Source organism: Struthio camelus, chromosome 13, assembly GCF_040807025.1.
Source record: "Struthio camelus isolate bStrCam1 chromosome 13, bStrCam1.hap1, whole genome shotgun sequence".
NCBI classification, from domain to species: Eukaryota; Metazoa; Chordata; class Aves; order Struthioniformes; family Struthionidae; genus Struthio; species Struthio camelus.
The window spans coordinates 2,616,902-2,636,214 of record NC_090954.1 but is presented as its reverse complement, the minus strand read 5'-3'; the positions used below and the strand labels follow the sequence as shown (position 1 = coordinate 2,636,214).

The window sequence follows — 19,313 nt, the reverse complement described above, 5'->3', positions numbered from 1 at the left end:
GTAAAAGGCTGCCCCTGAGTGTCTTACAGACCCCCCCTCCCGCTCCTTCCCCTCGGTCCCCCCAGGCTCCTGTCCTGCTCGCGAAGAAAATCTCCGCTAATTTTCCAGTGCTTCACTGGGCGCCCCGGGGGCAGCGACCCGCCGGGGGCGCCGCCTGGGAGTGGGGCCTGTCACGGGTGGGAGGAGGGGGGGGGCAGCAAGTTTTCCCCTCAGAGCAGGAAACCAGAGGCCCAAGAAGGGCGGAGGGAGAGGGGGGGTAAAACGAGGCTTTGCGCCGAGGCCGGGCCGGACCGGGCCGGATCCCGGCGGCCCCTCAGCGCCGCTGCCGCCCCGCCCCGCCCCGCCCCGCCCCGCCCCGCGGAGGGGGGAGGGGGGGCGCAGACGTCAGGCCGGGCCGGGCGTTGGGCGACGCTTTAAGTGGATGAGGCGGCGGCGGGCGCGGGAGAGGCGCGGAGCGGAGAGGAGCCGAGCTGAGCTGCGGCCCGCAGGCCCGGCCCCGCCATGCCCCACACGGTGGCCCTGCACGGCCCCTCGCCCTGGGGCTTCCGCCTGGTGGGCGGCAAGGACTTCAGCACGCCGCTGACCATCTCCAGGGTGAGGCGGGGCGGCCGCCCGCCCTGAGGCGGCGGGGAGGGCCGGGGCTGCCCGCGGCGGGGTTGGGGCTCGGGCTGGCCGGCCCGGAGCGGCGGCGGGTCTTGGGGGGTAATTGTGCGGTGTAAAGCTCGCAGTGAGTGAACGCGGCGCGGTTTGCCCTGCGCCCGGCTGAGCCTCCCCTAGGCGATTAGCCGGGATGCGCTTTCCAAAGCTTTTAGCGCGCCGGCCGAGAGGAGGTCGGGGCTCGCCCCCAGGCTGCTGGGGGCCGGTCCGCCCGCGCGCTGCGGAGGGCGAAGTCCCCGTCCCTCCCCCGTCCCCCCCCCCCCCCCCGCGCGGGCGGCGGGGTGTCGCGGCGCCGAGGCCATCGGCGTGGCCTCGCGGCGGCGCGAGCCGGTAACTTCTGTCGCAGCCTCTGCGCCTAGAAAGAAGGCCTCGCCGAGGGGAGGTGAGGGGCTGTGTGAGAGGGGAGGTGTCCGGGTGCGGCCCGGCGCTGCGGAGGGTGCTCGGCACCTGCAGCCCCGCCGCCGGCTCCGGGAGCTTCTGCTCGTGGCCGGCTCCTCTTGGGGTGGTTGAGGAAACGCTGCGGAAGAGGCTTTGGGAGGTGCTGTATCTTCAAGTTGTCTGGACGCGTACAGATTATTTACCAAAACCCTTACGTTCATCTGCCCGAGTCATGAGAGGGAAAAGGAAAACATGTACCTTGGATTTTTAAAGAAATAATTATGGAGGAGGGCATGTTTTTTGAAGACTTGGTTTGTATTTGAGCGCAGATGTGCCAGTGACATGGCTTGACATGTCTGCTTTTATTTTGGATCGTTTCTTATCGGATGTTTCAACATGGGCTTTTTTTGGAGGCGTAACAGGAGAAGAAGGATGGAAAAGAGGGAAGACTGCAACTGAAAGACCAGTGTGTAGCAGAGGGAGTAGCGACTGAAAGGCTTGGCCGTGCTACTGAGGGGGGAATGAGCAAAATGGGACAGAAAACCGTTAAAGACAGTGTGCATGCTCTGAGGAGAAGTAACGGGCTTTCAGGGCTCAGCATGTGGCTCGTGTACGTGAGGAAGTCTCCTGGACTTTCTCCTTGTTCATGTGGAAAGTATCACAGTTGAGCCCCCAGTGACTGTAAAAATATTCCTGTTGTCAAAACGAACATCTTAATGCAGGGGAGGGAGCCTGTTTTAGTGTTACGTTGAGAGTGTTTGGCTTAACATTAAACAAGAAAAAACAAAGCCTGTTTTTGTGTAGACAGGTGGCTTGCCGAATTCCTGATTTGATTCAGCAAACCTAGGAGGTACGAATGTGATTCTCATTGTGCCAGCTTTACTTCTCTAGAGAGAGAGAGGTAACATACAAATAGTCATTGTATGGTATTATTCCATGTTCTCGAGCATGGTGTTCTTTTAAAATAGGCCTACTTTTTTAATTCTGCCCCCAGTAAAGTCAGAGGCAATACTTTGGAGTGTGGTACTGTGAAGGCTGGCTCCTGGAAGGTGGAAACAACTTGCTGGGAAAGTTGATGTGAGTGTAGTTGCTCTGCAACTCGCACACCTGGCCTCTATGTTAACGCAAGCAGAGACCTTGCTGGCTTTGGAATAATACTTGAAGGGGGTAAAGTTAGGGGAGAGTTAGAGTTAGCGCATGGATTCCTAAATCACTTCTCCAGCCTGAGTGGGGAGGTGCCAGAGCGAGATAGGACAAGGCCCTACACTCAGGGCTGGTCTGAACTCCTGCTTGGAGTTGTGGGAAGATGCTCCGGTCAGACTCCTCGGGGGTCCGGATCCTCACCTCAAGGTGGGGCCTTACTCCACCTCTTTCAAGAAATAATGTGGCTTACTACCTTTTAAAATGTGGCTAGGAGCAGGTGTGGTGTTATATTCATTATTTAATTGTCTAGGTAGACAATTAAACTAACTGTTTAACTAGGCAACCAGGTGCTAGGGTAGGAATTCTGTCCTTTCTTGCCTGAAGGTCTTCAAGCCCACATCTTCCACCTCCTGCCTAGCCCCTAGCTGCTAAAGGGGAGGGTGGTAGGAATCCCTCCAGCCACCTCCTGAAGCTGGGTCACTTTGCAGAGAAGAGGGCAAAGATTCACAGGGCTGGAAACAAAAAAGTGTGGGAGGGAGCCTGTTGCTATAGCCTAATGGTTAAGGCTTTTGGCTGACTTCTGCTTCCTTCAAAGTGCTTTTTTATTTATTTGTATTAAAATGCCATTAAATTACAGATTTAAAAAGCAGAAATCCTAAGGGGAGGAGGGACCAGACTCCAGGACTCCCACTTCCAGCTGTGAGTCTTAACTGTTGATCTTCCTGGAGTTTGACAGACTGCTTGGGACTTTGATTTGTTGCACCCGTTTTCTGTGCCTTAGTGGGATTAAGGGCAGAGATGTGCCACGAGGTGCTTGGGCTCTACAGCTCTGGATCAAGCCGAGCAGCTTCTCCTAAGCTGCGTATCTGCTGAGTTACATGACTGATAAGCTGGGAATTCGTAGGTTGCAGTTTGGGGTTTGGGCATCTAAAGGCCACCCACAATCAGTTCTGGATGCCAAAGGCTGTCTCTCTTCTTTGTTTTTAATCCTCCTCCTAGTCATTTGTAAAATGCATATGCGTAGGGGTTGGAAAAATCTTCAATTGTTAAGCAGTTAGTTTTCTCTGCCTATTACAGGACTACTACAGGAAACAATTTCTCTCTAGACTCCAACAAGCAACACTTAGCTGTCTTTTTGGAGAACTGTTCAAGGGTGCAGCTTCTCCAAAATCCATCTGTCTCAATGTGGTTGCTCAAGGTTAAGTGAAGGCAAAATTCTTTAGTGTTGCCTTAGTGGAACCTGAATCTAAAGTCCTACTGTTGGAAGGGAAATAATGGAGCAACTAGTACAAAATAAAACTGCAAGGTAGGACTTAGTTAAGCAGTGCTTGAGCAGGAGACGTTACCAATGTGCAAAGAAGATCTGGTTGTGAACCTCAGGTAGGGAGAGGCAGTTGGAGTGGAACAAAGAGGAAAGCAAAATATAGTCCTCAGAAGACACCTGTGGCAGTATCTTCAAAAGATAAATTTGAAAAAGTATGGGTTTGGCAGTAGGGAAGAATAGTCACAAACAGTCCTGCTTTGGAGTGAGACTTCAATGACATACCAGGGCTTGCTTTACCCTTCAGCTCTCTGCTAAACCACTGCATTTGTGCAGGTGCAGCTAAGTCTAGCGCTGAGCTCACCACTTGCAGCTATTTCAGATACGCTTGTGAACTCATGTAATGAACTGTTTTTCTTGAAAGTAGGTCTCTTCCCTCTGTGGTTTAATAAATCTTAAACTGATAAGTCTTATAGACTTGATCCCTCAAACAGCTGAGAACGGCTGATGCTGAGCACCCCCCCCCCCCTTTTTTTTTTTAATAGAGAGAGGCCAGTGCTCAAGTAGGAATAACAAGCTCTCAGATGAGAGAGAAGTACAAATCTGGGAGGATATGCTTGGAGTGTTTTTTTCACGTACCCACTTAACAAGCTTGGCCACATCCAGTTTTTCACTTCCCCCCCTATGTTTTCTGGGGGGCTAAAAGCAGCAGGGCTGGAGTTTGCCTGGCTGTTTTGAGGGAGGGCACGCGGCCCTGAAGCACCCGGGAGCAGTCACAAGCAAGGACGGTGCGGGCGCATTGTCAGCGCAGTACTGGGGAGGGAATTTTAGCCTAGGGCTGCCCCTCTGAGAAGGAGCTCAACTTGTTTTATAACAACATTTATAATAAACTAAAGCTGGATGTAGTATATGATGCAACAGTTTTTCCTTCTGGTGATGTTTATGGGGTTAAGGGAATGACCAAAAACAGTAGTTTAAAGCTGGCCTTAATGACTTGCTAGAAAGTGGTTTTAAGACTTAATTATCTGGTAGCTCTCAACTGCTTTTCCCTGACTGATCAGGCTAAGAACTGGACGTTGCATATTTGCATGTTGTGTGAAAGGTGGCATGCTTCAGCCTTTAATTAAGATATCTGCAACACTTTTCACCAGCAACCGCAGGTCAGTAACAGAGTAACTTATTTAGCAGCTTTCAGTGTAGTGCTTGCAACTACATTAATAACTGTGCGGTTGTGTGGGGGATCTCAGTGGATCTGTTCCTTGCCTCAAATTAAAAGATAATTAGTCATTAGTGTAACTAGAGTATATGAATGTGTTTAATCGCTGAAACTCACTTGTTCCCCTCCCACAGCAGTCGACATCATCTTCTACTGAATTTAGCCAGTGTTATTCCAAGTGCTAGCTGCTTTTAGGGTCATAGACGATTTGCTTGGCTAAACAGGCTATTCACAAGTGGATTGATTTCTGTATTTAAAAAAAACTTAGCATTTTTAATAGTTTTTCCTTTATTAACTGGCATCAACATCAGTTCAGCTGGTGGTCTCTAGCAAGGCAGCAAAAATACCTCTTTCAGTGTTGGTTTATGACTATAACACAAGGAGGCTGAAAAATAATTGATCTGCAATCCGTTATCCAGATATTATTCGTGTAGTTCAGGTTTACTTTTAAAATCAAGTGGTTTCTATATATTCAAACAAATGCTTGTTTATTAAAGCTAGGGTACTCAGCAAGGAATCCTGCTGGTAGAGGAATTCCCATAAAAGTTGTTTCATTTACTCCTTTAGGATTGCCTGCAGCTCCCTGTGATCCTGACTGCCTGAACGCAGAACGTGTGCACTTGAAGTAATGTTTCATGGCATGGCTTGCAGGTGTTGATCTCAAGCAGTCTGGGTTGTGGAGGGCAGAGGGCAAAGGGTTGTGCTGCATGGGCTGCTGGGGGCTTCTTCATCACCCAGTTGGTCTGCGCTTGACTTTGGTATCTCTGCAGGGGAAGCAAGAACTGGAGATGCCAGAGGAGCATCTCCAAGCTTCCCCCGCCATGCTTTTCTGTTAGGCCATAAGTTTTTTTTTTTTCTTTCCTGGTTTTATTTGTAACTTGCATGTGTTTGGTTGTTTAATAAATGGAAAGATATACTTCCAGAGGGACTGAAATAATTGCTATGTGTTGATAAACTGTAAAATTAGGACCACAGTTGCTTTCTGCTGGTCTTCAATGTTTTTGTCTGTGTAAAAGAACCAAGAAGTCAGCTGTTTCTCATTCATTGTATATTAATATGTTTTATAATATCGTAACTCCAGTGGGATGATTTTTTTTTAAGTGAAAGGAAATTGTTTTTCTTGGTTTTATTCTCCTTAGTCTTTAGCAATGATTGCTTGCTGTAAGCTCTCAAGTGAGAAATCTGTGCTGTCACACTTAGTACTGCAGTGGTACTTCAAAACTAATTTGCACTCAAGAACTAATGACAGCGTGCAGCAAATATGTTTGCTGCTGAGATTGTTGAGGTTTTATTAAATAATTGAAAGAGTAGAATAAATGCTTGTGTTGGTTCAGGAGACAGTAGTGGTAGAATATACTGGAAGGAAAGCGTAATGCTAATTACTCTAATCAAGCACGTTGGTTATCCAGAGTGGGAAACCAGGCGGAAAGAGTGATTCATGTACGTCCATTCATACAGGGTCTGACCTTGGTGCGAGCTTAGCAAAATAAACTCAACACACCCTTAAGCACTTCAGACCTCTGCCAGGCTCAACAAAACAGAAAGAGCTCAGTGTTACTGGGGACTTAGAGCTTTCTAAAACATTAGAAAACTGACATCAACTTCATTTGAAAGGGTGAAAGACTGCCTGTTGGAGCCAATATTCAAAGTTACTTTGGAAACACACATGACCATTAAATGTAATATCTACCTTTTCATTCTGTTTTGTCCCTGTATCAAGTGGCTAAAGTGACCTTTTTAATACAGGAAGCATACAAAGGAAATAAGTGAACAATTCTTTTTTTGGTAAACTTTTTGTTGATGGTATAGTACAGTAGATGGTGATAATCCTTGTGGTAGAGCAGAGTTTTAAGACAAATATGTTATTATGGATTGTATGACATTAGTGGAGAAGATAGCAATTCAATTTACTTTAAATTTTTTGTAGTTTAGGGGGAAAAGGACAATCATAAACCTGCAGGAATCGCATGTCAAGTCCTAGCAGGCATAAGATCTTCTTAAATATCTTATTTTTAACTTTTTTTGGTTCCCGATTTCTTAAAACATATTGACTCATGGTTTTTAGATACCCAAGCACTTAGTGAAAACAAATAATTTTTTAAGTGGATTTATTTTTGCCTGAGACCACAGGTGCTAGAGTGTGAAAGAAAGCAGCAGACTCCTCAAGATCTGGTGACATTGATTAAAATAGCTAAAACTAACATAGTAACAGAAAATACTCTGCTTGATTTGTTGTCAGCACAGAGCTGCTAGGTGTGTACTGAAGCAAAACACTAACATATCTAGCAAAAGCTCATTACTGTCATGGATCCCTGCATGGCAGTTAACACCAGGCTTGTAACGAGCCTTGGAAGATAAGGTTTAAGAATGTTTGGCTTTAGCTTTAGTACTTAAACAAATTTCAAGCAAAACAAGGATTCACTTGGTTACTTGGAGCTGTTGCAAAAATGTAGAGCCACAGTGTGTCATTCAAGTAGCTTTTACGTCCTGCAGAGATCTGGGGAAAAAGTAATTTCTCACCAAATAGCAAATATCTCTATTTAAAAACTTGCTATGCAAGAGTATTTCGGCCAGTAAATTTTCCAAACGTGATAAAGATGCCTTCAAAGCCCCTACCATGCTCTTTCTTGTCAAATACAGCAGGAGAAACTTGCAATTCAAATTGACACCCGTTAGACCTTGAAAACAGTTTTACAGAAACCTGTCTTGTAGACAGATTGCAGGTTATTGGAAAAAGACATTTTTACAGTACAAGCTTCAGATAGGAAAATATAGCTGATTAAAGATTATTTCAAGTTGTTGTTATTAATATGGGCAATGGAGGGCTAGAGGAGGAACCGTCAGTGAGGTTGAATCCAGGACTGTTCAGTAACAGGCACCCGCGTAGCAGAAGCGTAGCTGGGAGGCTTACGTGACATTGACTGTGTGCCGTCGTTCACCACAAGCCATGAAGCACTTCCCAGAACCCTTTAACATGTGCAAAGCTTTTAGTACAGAAGACCAAATCCCACAAAACATAGCACTCGGGAATAAATTAGGAGAAAGCAAGGGTGTTGAAAAAGCTCAAGCCCCTGCGATAGCAAAGCTATGCAAGAATAACTTGCACCTGTTTCACAAGAACAAGACCTCAGTTTACCCACCAATTGAATTTAAACTTCTTGTATTTGAAGAATTTCTTGTATGTAAAGATATAGGGGTCACCACTCTGATTTTGATAGTAACAGAAATGATAACAACCTCCCTTCTTGGCTGAGAAAGCCCATGCTTTAAAATGGAAAGAGCCAAACAGCTTCTGTTTGTCTCCTGTGAAGCACCCAGGGGATTTCTCCAAACAGACTTTTGTTCACAAACCAAACCTGCTGTTCACAGTCTAAGAAGTAGTTGTGAGATGGTTGGAGAAGGAAAGACTTGCCAGTAGAGCTGACTGCTAACCCGCCTAAGACTGGTTTATTATGATGGTAAGGCTTTTTCTCATGCGGCTGAAGCCAGCGAGCTGAATGGCATGTAATGTCCATGCTAGCCCAGGTACACCTATGTTAAGTCTTTGCTGACCGACCTTTGGGGCACACTCTTATCCATACGTTGCTAACCGAGAGAGCAATGGTAGCAGAAGTAAGTATAAAGCACCTTTAAGTATAGTGGCAACTACAGTGGTTAAGGCAGTCAGTCATTTTGTTGTAGAGAAGTGTGTCCACAGCTTGTCCTTCCAAGGAAGAAGTAAGTAGGAAAACTCTTCACTGAATATGAGCCAGAGAGGGAGAAGAGAAGCAGGGTGGCATTTAGTAGTACTTACATTTACTGGCACTTACCAGTGCTACCTGGTTTTGAGTATTGCTGGAGTTCTGGTTACCCTTGGGATGAGGTCATGGAAGCTTTTTGGAAAACGAGCCAGACTTCAAAGGTGTCTGGGTGTCTGAATGGCCAGTGACTTTCTTGACCAGCACTTTGAGGTTTATGCTTTGACATGAGGATGTGAAGTGGAGACCCATTGGTGGTTTTAAAATTTGTCTGTTGGATTTCATCGATTCTCAGCCTTTTCTTTGCACAGAAATTTCAGTGTACAAATTTGATTCTAAATGTTGATTTGGAACTATCAGTGGAAAATCATTTTGGATTCAAAATGATTTTCATGTGTTTGCCTTTTATAATAGTCATAGTCTAATTTTTTCCCTGTTTTTTTCTCTTAAGTGTCTTCTATCTTGTTTTCTTTGGTAGTTAAATGAATTCATGTTGCATGAATAGTGCTTTTCATTTACTGTGCTGCGTAGCATACCTAAACAATATCTTGATACATTGGACTTTTGTGTAAGCAATTGGAGAAACACAAGGGGATTTGCGAGGAACATGTGTTAGGTCAAAGAATAATGCTTTAAATAGAACCCCTGGAAAGGCTATTTAAAACATTTGGGGAATTTATCTTCATTAGTTAGTAGTTCAACTCTTGGTTCTTCCTGTTTTAAAAGATCTTGCTACTGTAAGAGCATCTGCTGCCTTACAGCGTGCTGCCTGATAATAGAACAAGCTTTCTTTGTTTAGAGCTGAGAATTTTGTCACGCTATCTTGAAAGCCTCTCAAAGGCTTTAATCAGGAGCTTTTGATCATGCCTGCAGAACAGAAAATGCCTCCGACTTGCCTGTAACAACGTACCATTGATGAGTACACAGTGATGCGGTCTGTGTGGGTTGGTATAGGAGTGCACGTTTTAATGATTTAGAAATTGCTAAGAGTAAGAAAAGGAGTTAGCGTTAAGAAGTTAAGTTTTCATTCAGGTATTTATTGTTTCTGCTTTCGGTATTGGCCCAGTCCTGGAGACCCTCAATTCGGAAGCGGTTTTGCCCAGATGGACCTTTTCTGCCCTTTCCCCAGCTCTGCAAAGTTAAGCCCTCTGTGGGGTGGTATTCGGCTTTGAGTGATGCCCCCCCGCATTGGGGTGGGTGGATGGGATAAAACTGGGATGCTGGGCCCTGCCAGTCACAATTTTCCAAGAGAACCTCTGCAGTCCTGTGGAGGCTCCGTATCAGGATAGATGCCCTTGGAGGCAAGCAAGCACGGAGAAAGTGGAGTCTGCGCAGCAAGTCTAAACCCATAGCAGATGTTGCAGGATGCCTCTTCTTAGAGGATAGAAGGTCTCGGGGCCAGCGGAGGGAGAGAGTTCTTGGTTTATTTTGTGGGTTTGTGTGTAGGGAAATTTGGAGGACTGTTTCCTGCCCTGCTTGTCACAGATTCTGCTGAGCTGGCGATGAGAGATTCGCACAATATAACCAGGGGTTTTGCCCTGTAAGATGTTCTCTGCCCTGACTGGTTTTACAGTCCTGGCACACTTTTGTGTTTGATCCCCAGGAGGGAAAGTATAACACTCTGTATTTCAAGTGTAAACTCCTCTTAGTGCAAATAACCTTGCTTACTAAATTAGATTGCACAGCTCCCAGCACCAACTAGCTTTATACAACTGTTGCCTTAATGTGCTTTATTTTATTGGCTTGATGTCAGATCCTAGCACTTAATAAATCATAACAAGGCTCCAGGGGCCAGATAAGATAGCCACTGTTGGGTTTTGGGTTTTTTCCCAGATCTATTCCATAGCATCAAAGTATCCACTTGTTTGGGGGCTTTTTATTTGTTTGTTTTTCTTAATACATGGGATAATGCAGCTTGGCTTAGTGATATCTCCCACAGCCAGCATTGCAAGTTTGAAAGCACACTCTCCAAGTTTGCCTCTGGAGAGGCCCGTTTCGCATCGTGGTGGAAATGTGTCAGTGTCCGGGGGGAGAGCTGACCTCTTGGCATGTCAGCAGCTGCAGGCAGCCTCGCAGAGACACATCGAGGCTGTTCTCCTGCCCACGGAGGGGAGGAGAGTGGTGGGTGGCCACGCTGGGAAACGCGGTGGGGGGGAAAAAGGAATTGGAAAGACTTCTTAGAAATCAGCCACAGCCCATCTTTAAATGTGCAGACACAGTTCACTAGTTGATGACATGGCAAAATGAGGTATTTACATGTTCAGTGCTGGTTCAGTCCTGTGTTCGAGTTTCCCATAGTCCTTTAACATCAGCTTCTCGGTGATTCTTTCAGTGCTGTGGCCATATCTCCTGTAGTGAAGGAGGAGGCAGAGTGCAGCAAGAAGGGACGTTTCGTGGGGTCTGTTCCTTAAAAACAAAAACTACAGGGATTTTGAAGAGCATACTACTATGTACGAAGGTGTCACAAATGACACTGGTCCTGAGGGGGCTAGGGAGGATATGCTTTTTAAATATATAATGAAGCAGCAGATTGTGACTTCCTACTGCACTGAATTCTGGAGCAAGACAGTAACTGCTGTCTGTGCATGGTGAATCTGCTTTTGCTCTCTTGAGAGCCTGGAGCTGCTTAGTGAATACTGAATATGTATTCAGTAAATTTCCATATGCCCTTTTGTTAGCTATGCACATTTTTTGTTGCTTTTAGTATTTTCTGTTTATAATCTTTTTACAAATCTGCATTTTTTGGATAGCAACAAAGAAGCAACGGCTTATTTTGTGAAGGGGTTAAATGCAGAGCATTGTTCTCTCTTGACATTATTTAACTTTGGGGGAGCACTAAAAATGACACAGGTTTACAACTGAGTTCCCAGAGCAGACAGCTGTGCTTGATCACCTCGGGAAGAGTACACATGAACGCTCTTGTACAGGCACAAAATGAGCTGTGAAAACACATGCAGTGAACTCCCCAGTGCATATGATTGGTCCTGCAATGTTTCAGGCCCTTACAGTTCCTTCCTGCTGAAGATGCAGAAGTGACTGTGATGGGTATTAGGTATCCAGCACAAATGACCATGTTGGATCTGCCTAATCATCATCTCATGAAAAGTTTACCACCAGCTGGTAAGTCCATCCCTTCCCAGGTGCCAGCTCTTACACTCACTAGACCCTTTTACTGAGTCAGTTTGACTCGCTGACAGAAAGCCATTCAGTTCTTCTGCTGAATTGCATCCAAGTCTCAAACATCCTCCTTGAGAACACCTCCTGAGCACCAAAGCTGACACAAGGGAAGAGGCTGGACCACAGGGCCAAGAGTGGGGAAGATGCAGAGAGAAGGTCTTCCCTTTACTGGACAAGCTGTTAGATTGGCTAAACTGTCTTTTGCAACTTCACTCCAAGTCTGCATCAGGTGGCCTTGGGTTAAGGTTGGTAGAAGAACATTAAATGGAGGGCAACAATACCCCGCAGCATGTTGGCCTGTGTGAGTTAGCTGATGGCCTGGTGTTCACATTGGTTTTAGGTTCACTGTCATGTAAGATTATTACTGATGGCTTTGGCAGATTGCAGAGCTTTTGAATGAGGCTGGATTCTTACCTAATTTGAAAAAAAAAATCTTTAGGGAGACTTCAATACAAATTATTTATAGGTTTCTTTAGTAAGCCCATAGTGTTTACTATGATTTTGACTGCCATATACTTGATTGCTCTGAACGTGTACTGAGAACGTGTCACCACCGTGGTACAAATAGGAGAGGTCTTTTGGAGGCTGCATGCTCTGGCACTGAATGCCGCAAAACAGTGACTCCATGATCTGAATAGTGTCTGGTGTATGTATGGCAGTGTTCAGCGCATTCATCCTGCACTGTTTCCAAATAGGTGTATTATAAGATATTTCATTATTGTGGTTATACCAAAAAAGCAGGTTAGTGAAAATCTGATAATTTGGCTTTTTTCCTGTGGCCATAAGACAGAGGGCTTAGTTCTTTCTTAACTAAAAGCCTTGTAAAACATAAGCAGCCTCACTAAACTTAAATTCTCAAAGATGCAAATGAGCATCTAACTGAGAAGACAGAAGTACTGAGAATAGAATAGGGGGCATAACATTGCTTTTGGGAATTCAAACAGGTACAGCAGTAAGATGGCACAACAGCTCATAATAAAGCAAGCTGAAAGTGCTGTAATTGCTTCACCTACTTAAGTGATTTACCAGCAGCATTTCACTCTGGTCCTAAGATAACAGTCATGTGGCACCCTGTAGCCACAGTGGCTTTGGTAGGATGTGAGGGACTGTGCTAGCTACTCACTACCACGCAAATGCCATTCTTGAACTCATCACTGGAGGACAAAATGTGCAAACAGCCCAAACGCTGATAAACTTCCAATATGGACAAGCCAAGATGTGGCACAAACAGGATGCGGCTGGCATCTCTGAGGAAGGAATTTGTGCTCCCTTCTTAGGGCATCGGGAGCATAGCAAGTGAGTTAGGGCTTGCTTCATTTCGGAGCACTCCGCTTCCACATTGCTTTTCTGTGCGCAATGCAATGAGACAAGTTCTGACACAGCCTGTCCTAGTTCCACTGAAAACTATTCACACCAGCTCAAGTTATGTATCTTTAGTGTTCGTTCAGCTTTACCTTTAAAAAGTTTGTTCTTAGCACTGAAAGAAAACTTTATTTAAAGAAAAAGTTTTGTCAATGTTTTCCTTAAGCCTGTCTCATCCTTAAATATAAATTCCTTTGGAAATGATGCAGACTCCATTTCAAGAACGCAGAAGTCCACTGACCCTGTGCAGACTTTTTGCAGTGTTTTTAACTTAATATATCCAGTTACTCTCAAACTTGTGGGTGCTTCCTTCACTTCACACATACCTAGTTTGCTGTGATCAGTAACCAGTTCTCTCCGAATGGAGGCATGAATCAGTGCCTCTGTTAAAAGGTGTGCCAAAACCTCTTTTTCACTAGTGGGCTTTAATTCCACCAACTGTATAGACTTTACAGCAACATGCAGTGCAGATAGTTATGGTACACATTGCTTGTGGAGAACTGAGGTTCTCCAGGGCTGGGCTTAACATGCAGAACATGGGGACAGTAGATTCTTAGCAGGCAGCTTGGCAGTAGCTAGAATTTATAGAGAAAACTGACTGCTGGAGAACTTGGAGTGTTCTGGTTGGAACCGATTGCTGCTAGTTGGCGATAGGTGCTCGAGACACCCAGATCCCTCCTGTTACTTTATCACATGCTGTTCATCTCCCTGTGATGGTAATAGAGGGTCATCTTAGATGTTTCACTGGAAGCATATGCTCTGTTACGATCAAAGGTTATTGCAGTTAACACATCCTCATCCTTCCAGAGATCTCTGTTTTCCTCTAGGCTTTTTGTGTGGACTGCATGCAGGAAAGCAGGTAAAATGCTGCCCTCGCCCGAGAGCCTGTGCTTCAGGACTTAGATGCAATCCCAGACCAAGGCCAGCGTCCTGTGCCTTCTTAGTAACGTGGCCTTCCCTGGGGTTTGTTCATTCAGGACTCGGATGCAATCCCAGACCAAAGCCGGTGTCCCACAGACTCTAAGTAGCTTGGGCTTCCCTGTGGCTTGTTTGGTGTCAATGACATTGCACTGCTATAAGTTAGGAGAACTTGACTTGAAGCTTTTTAAATGTTATTCACTAACAAACATAAACTTTAGGTTTGATGCATATTACTGATTCCTAAGCCAGCATGACACAGATGTTGTTTCTCAAACTAATGAGCTCTTTAAATGTAGTTTCATTTTGAGCCCTCAGTCACTTCTGAGGAGAGCATAAAATTCTAGTATGAAGATATTGCCAAAATAACTTGAAGTAAACCAGTTACTAAAAATAGGAAACAGCTAAGAGTCCCATTTGTGAGTATTATCCTGCTTATTCTCCAAGCAGGTTGAGATCTGGTTAAGATCAAAGCAAGGAGAAGAATCTATCGGACGTTTCGACTACATTGAATAGACACTACAGAACAAGGTGCAGCTGTACCAGGTCAAACCAGAGGTCTGTTGCTCCAATAGCTGCTGTTGGCAGCAGAGGTTGAATGGTGGGCACCTAGTGCAGCGTATAAGAACGGCCAAGTGTCTGGAGATGCTTTGTTTTCCTGGCATGCGTTGGTCTATGTTATGTTTTGTTTGAACCTATGTTTAAACAAAAGAAGTGTTCAGTGTTCTCTGTCAGAGCTCCACAGCTAATGTAGGTGGTGTGTTAAGAAATACCTCCTATTGTTTGTTCTGAGCTGAGTCATAGGCCAGCCTGCAAACAAGGGAAGGAGGGAGCCCAGTGGTTTCTTCAGAGCTAAACAGTCTAGCTGAAACTATTGAAGAGCAAATGTTGATTTACTCTGACAATGCAACAAAAGGCTTAATTCAGGCTGCCAGTTCTGCTTAAATGCAAAAAGTGCCTTTGTTTCTTGCTCTTTTACCAGCCTGGTTCCTAGGAGGAGCTCCAGGACGTTGCCCACAGGGCTTTGGGTGGTGGTGAGCCTGGATCTGCTTCAAATCCCGTATGAAAATACGAACTGACAAAATCGGACCAAGATGAAAAGAAACGTGTGCCTGCCTCTCTTAAAAAGGCCATCTGATTAATAATAAAGTGCAGGGGGTCGTGTGGGCTTATTGGCATCATGAAACAGGTGACTGGAATTTAATCTCAGACTGTTTGAAAAATCGTATACTTGTTTCACTATGATCTGGTTTCCTGCATTTACCAGGTTAAATTATGCACCGAGGGAGGTGGAGAATGAAGTAGTGATTCTGCTTTTTGAGCTGTGTCCTGATTTACAGAATTCTGATCCCCTTCCCTCCAAATCTGTCTCTGTGCCATATCACAGAATGGCTCTTAATTTTGTTCTGAAACCAAACCCAATGATGCTACAAATGTGGGGGGTTTTTTTGTTTGTTGTTGTTATTTTTAATTGATAGTGTGAGTTAGTAGCAACTGGCTCATGATATGCCATCCATGTCAGAGAAGGCAGTTTTGTGTAACTTTAGGTTGTGCACAGTTCACAATTTCTGGTACAGTAGAAAGCGAAGCTAAACTGATGTTTTTCATTTGGCTTTGGTCTGTGTCTCCTCTGCACCCTCTGCCATGAGAAAATGCCATTGCCAAGGGACTATATAGGCCATAATTTGGTGATTAATTGTAACATACACAGGGGTCGAGGGTGGAATCTCTCGAGTTCCTCTGGAAGCAGGTGTCTTCTCCACCTGGGCTGCTTGCTCCTCAAAGGATGTGCTTCAGTGGTTGTGCAAGATCTGATGAAGCAGTGACCCATCTCCTGAAACAAAGGATTATACCAATATAAATAAGGGCTAAATGGGTACCATTGTATCTTAAATGCAGTGAGATATGAATAACTGCAGTGTCAGGCACACTGCACTTTCTCATTCGATAAACGATATGATTAGTTATCAGAGCATTAACAGATGCTCTGAGTGACTGAACAGAAAATTCAAGGACAAACATGTAGCTATTAAGATTTTAAACAGTTAGAAACCTGTTTACCTGTTCTGCTTGTGCAATAACACAAAATGCCACAATACAAAAATTTATAAAGCATGTTTGGCCTAATGTAAATGAAATGGTAATTTCAAAGAAACTCTGTTACGAGCTGCGGGTTTGGCCTTGCGTTCAGCCACAAATGGTTGGGCCTGTCATTAGTTCCACAGGAAAGAAGTTAGAGTTTTGTAAGGTTTTGGCATTCCTACAAAAACGGTAGGAAAGAGTTGTGGACATTTAATGAACAACCTGACATTCCATGCAAAGTTAGAATGAGACAAGTAATTTGAATGACGGTCAGGGAAAACTGGTGTGGGATGCGACATCTCCACAGGAAGGAATTAGGATGAGCTATCATGCTTAAATCACGTCTCCAGAGAAACAGGGTTTTGTGTGCTCTCTAGGAGTTGGGCCTCAAAGTATATTTTAAAGCCTGCAAACCAAATGAGTCAAAGGAATTAAGGGACTAACTTTCTCTAAAGAGGATATTTCATTATTTTAAGCAAGAGACCAAATCTGAAGAGAGGATCTGATGACATACAGACTGAGGTTGACAGAAATCTTTTTGTTAACTGAAAGAGCCAGCACCTGATGTCATTACTGCTGAACATGGCCTTCAGAAAACTGAGGCAGATACCTCAGCTAGTGTTCTTGGGATTCAAGCTGTGGTAGGTGCCATCTATGCAGGTAAAAATGCATAGATCTTCTCCATAGATAACCATTTGCTCTATCTGCTTCTTGTTCCAAGAAACGTGTCTCCTTTTAGACTGAATGTTCCTTTAAATAACTCTATTTTTCCCGGCACAGATTAACCCTGGAAGTAAGGCGGCCATGGCAAACCTATGCCCAGGAGATATTATTCTGGCAATAAATGGAGAGAGCACAGAAAACATGACACACCTAGAAGCACAGAACAAGATCAAAGCGTGTATGGACCAGCTCCTTCTCTCTGTGAACAGGTAAGTGACTGCACATCACTGACACTTTGCTCTTTAATCAGTTCAGGTACTGTCTGTGTTAGTCAGCTAAGTCCTTGATGAGTTTTTCTGCGAGACTCTGCAACCTGAAATATCTTCCTGTTTTTCTCTGAATCGCTACATTGTAACGTATATCCTCCTGACCAGGGAAGATGAGAAAGGAATTCCTAATAGAGCAGTTCAGTTACCACTCCTACTATGATCGCATACAGTAAAGCTGAGCTTTCTTTTCCCATGGAGAGCAGATAATGCTGCTTTGCCAATAGCTCTTGCGTGTACTTCTTCAAAGTGGAAAATGTTGGAATAAAACTGTATTGGCACTTAAAATTTTTTTTATGTATCAGCTTTGCCTGGTGATTTTCCAGAAGGCTTGCAGCTGGCCCTGGAGTAAATGTGTCGTTAGATTCAATTCTGGATACGTTCTGGTGGTCTTTGTAATTGTTCTATGTCTTTAAAAGCAGCGAAACAAAATTACTTTTTAAATAACACTGATAGAATAAGCAGGTCCAGTTTACACATCTGTTTGGATACTCATTCACCCCTTGTAGGTCCTATGGTGACCATGGGTTGGGTTGGATCCTTTAAGTCAATCTAATTATTGTAGAATCAAAGAAGAGTAGCACTGAGATCCAAATCTTGATTTGGAGAAGCTTCCCGTTTCATTAATTTCCATCTGTCACTTTCCTAAATATGTCTCTTCAATGAATATACATTTGAAGGTGCTGCCAAATATTCACACTTTTCTGGAATATTTGAAAGCAAAACAAGAGTTTGTAGGAATGAATTTGTTTTGTTTTATAAAGCAATTAATTCTGTAACTGAAGCTTTCTAATAAAAGTCACAAATTACCTTAATCGTTCAGTCAAAATGAGTGTTGCTTATAAGGTGCATAAATGACTAGTGTCTGTAATAGGCTTATTTAAACCTATACAGTTTTCCACTTCAGGTTAAAAAGGCATTTCCTGCTATAAAGAGCTGTCATCTACTGTTTATACTTTCTTTAAAAAGTATTTACTGTTCTGACCAGAAAATTAATCTGAGACCATAGTTGCACAAGGCCCTGTCCCAATGTGGAAGGTGCACTGTCATAAATGAAGCAGAAGCCTAATCTTGTTCTTGATGTCTCATGACACTGCAGTGTCTGAAGTGCCTGACCTAAGTAGAGGCCCACTGAGGTCAGACTATTATAGAAACTAAATGGCTTTTTCGTTAGAAGAAAGAACACCACCACCACCACTGCCAAAACCCTTCAAACAGATAGTATTTCACATAGCCAAGGAGGAGGATGGTTCTGTTTTCCATTAGGTTTTAGGGAGACTGGACCATCTTTTACCCTAAATAGGGCTTGTACCAAGAGTAGGACAAGCAAGATTCCCTTCTAATCTCTCTCCCTAGGCTAATAGAATTTCCTTTGGCCTTTTGAAAGTGGAGGAGAAGGAAGAGGTGGAAATCTTCATGTAAAATAAAGAAGGTGAGAGGGTGTTAGTGAGCTACTGAGAGTAGAGATGGCTGACAAGGAAACATCTCCATAATGAGTTAAAATGAAGTTTTGCTGAAAACAGCTTTCACCTGAAGTGTGGTACCCTTGAAATGGAACTCTTATTCTAATGTATGGGAGTTTCTGTTATGTGAATTTGCTATGGGTTGGGTTCCCATTTTTTCCACTCCACTACAGACACCATTACCAATCAGTGTCTGTTCATTGACTTAGACCAGATCCTCTAGTATTCCTTTTTCCCTAATGTTGAAACTCGACAAATTTTGAAAGTATGTCTAGTGTCATTTTGTAATACTCAAGTTACTCGGTACTTAAACTTTATCTTTCAAATATTTATGTCTGGATGAATAGTGAGTGGAGACTTTATCATCACAGCAACAGAAAGACAACTTTCCATTTGTAGAGCCAGATCCGAAGTTACACTGGTAACTAACATCCAACCTTTCAGTGATGCTAGTGCTGAACAAATTGTATTCAAACAGCTCTGAGACAAACCTGATAAGGGTCAGAAACCAGTTTTGTCTGTGCCTGGAGCAGAAAGTGCCAGCTATGACTAAAGACCATAATAATTTTAAAAAATGGTAAACTTTCTATAGAGGTTTTTTAATCCATGACCTGAAGGCATTTCTATCAATCGCTAACTCCACTTGATGGCTGAAGATGAGGAGGAGGATGTTTTGCCCAAGGTCACTCAGCAGATCGGGGTCAGGGTTGGGAAATGAGCCACTAAATAACATGCAGTAGCAAGTTCAAATCAGACAGCTGAAGATGTTATCGCATCCAGCTGTCTGCTCTAACTGTCCCAAGATAGCAACTTCCATCAGACAAAATAACTTAGTGGTTTCTGAACTTTATTTACTCTGGCATATTAATGTAAAGAGATTGTTTTTATTGTATTTTAATGTACTGTGCTGAAACTGCAGTGGTTCAGGAG

The 19,313-nt window shown here is 44.0% G+C and overlaps 1 protein-coding gene across 3 annotated transcripts in view; it reads left to right on the top strand.

The window, feature by feature from the left end:
• The first annotated feature begins 347 nt into the window (after positions 1–347).
• PDLIM4 (PDZ and LIM domain 4) overlaps positions 348–19,313 on the top strand; it is a 62,278-nt gene continuing 43,312 nt past the window's right edge. Inside the window, exons 1-3 of one of the 3 annotated variants that reach the window (XM_068959182.1) lie at positions 360–594; positions 14,832–15,038; positions 16,712–16,863. In XM_068959182.1, the coding sequence (XP_068815283.1) occupies positions 15,030–15,038; positions 16,712–16,863 (161 nt within the window). In that variant the 5' untranslated portion in view covers positions 360–594; positions 14,832–15,029. Of the gene's footprint in view, positions 595–926; positions 1,040–14,831; positions 15,039–16,711; positions 16,864–19,313 lie in introns of those variants that run through there. The other 2 variants (XM_068959180.1, XM_068959183.1) reach the window with 2 other exon arrangements.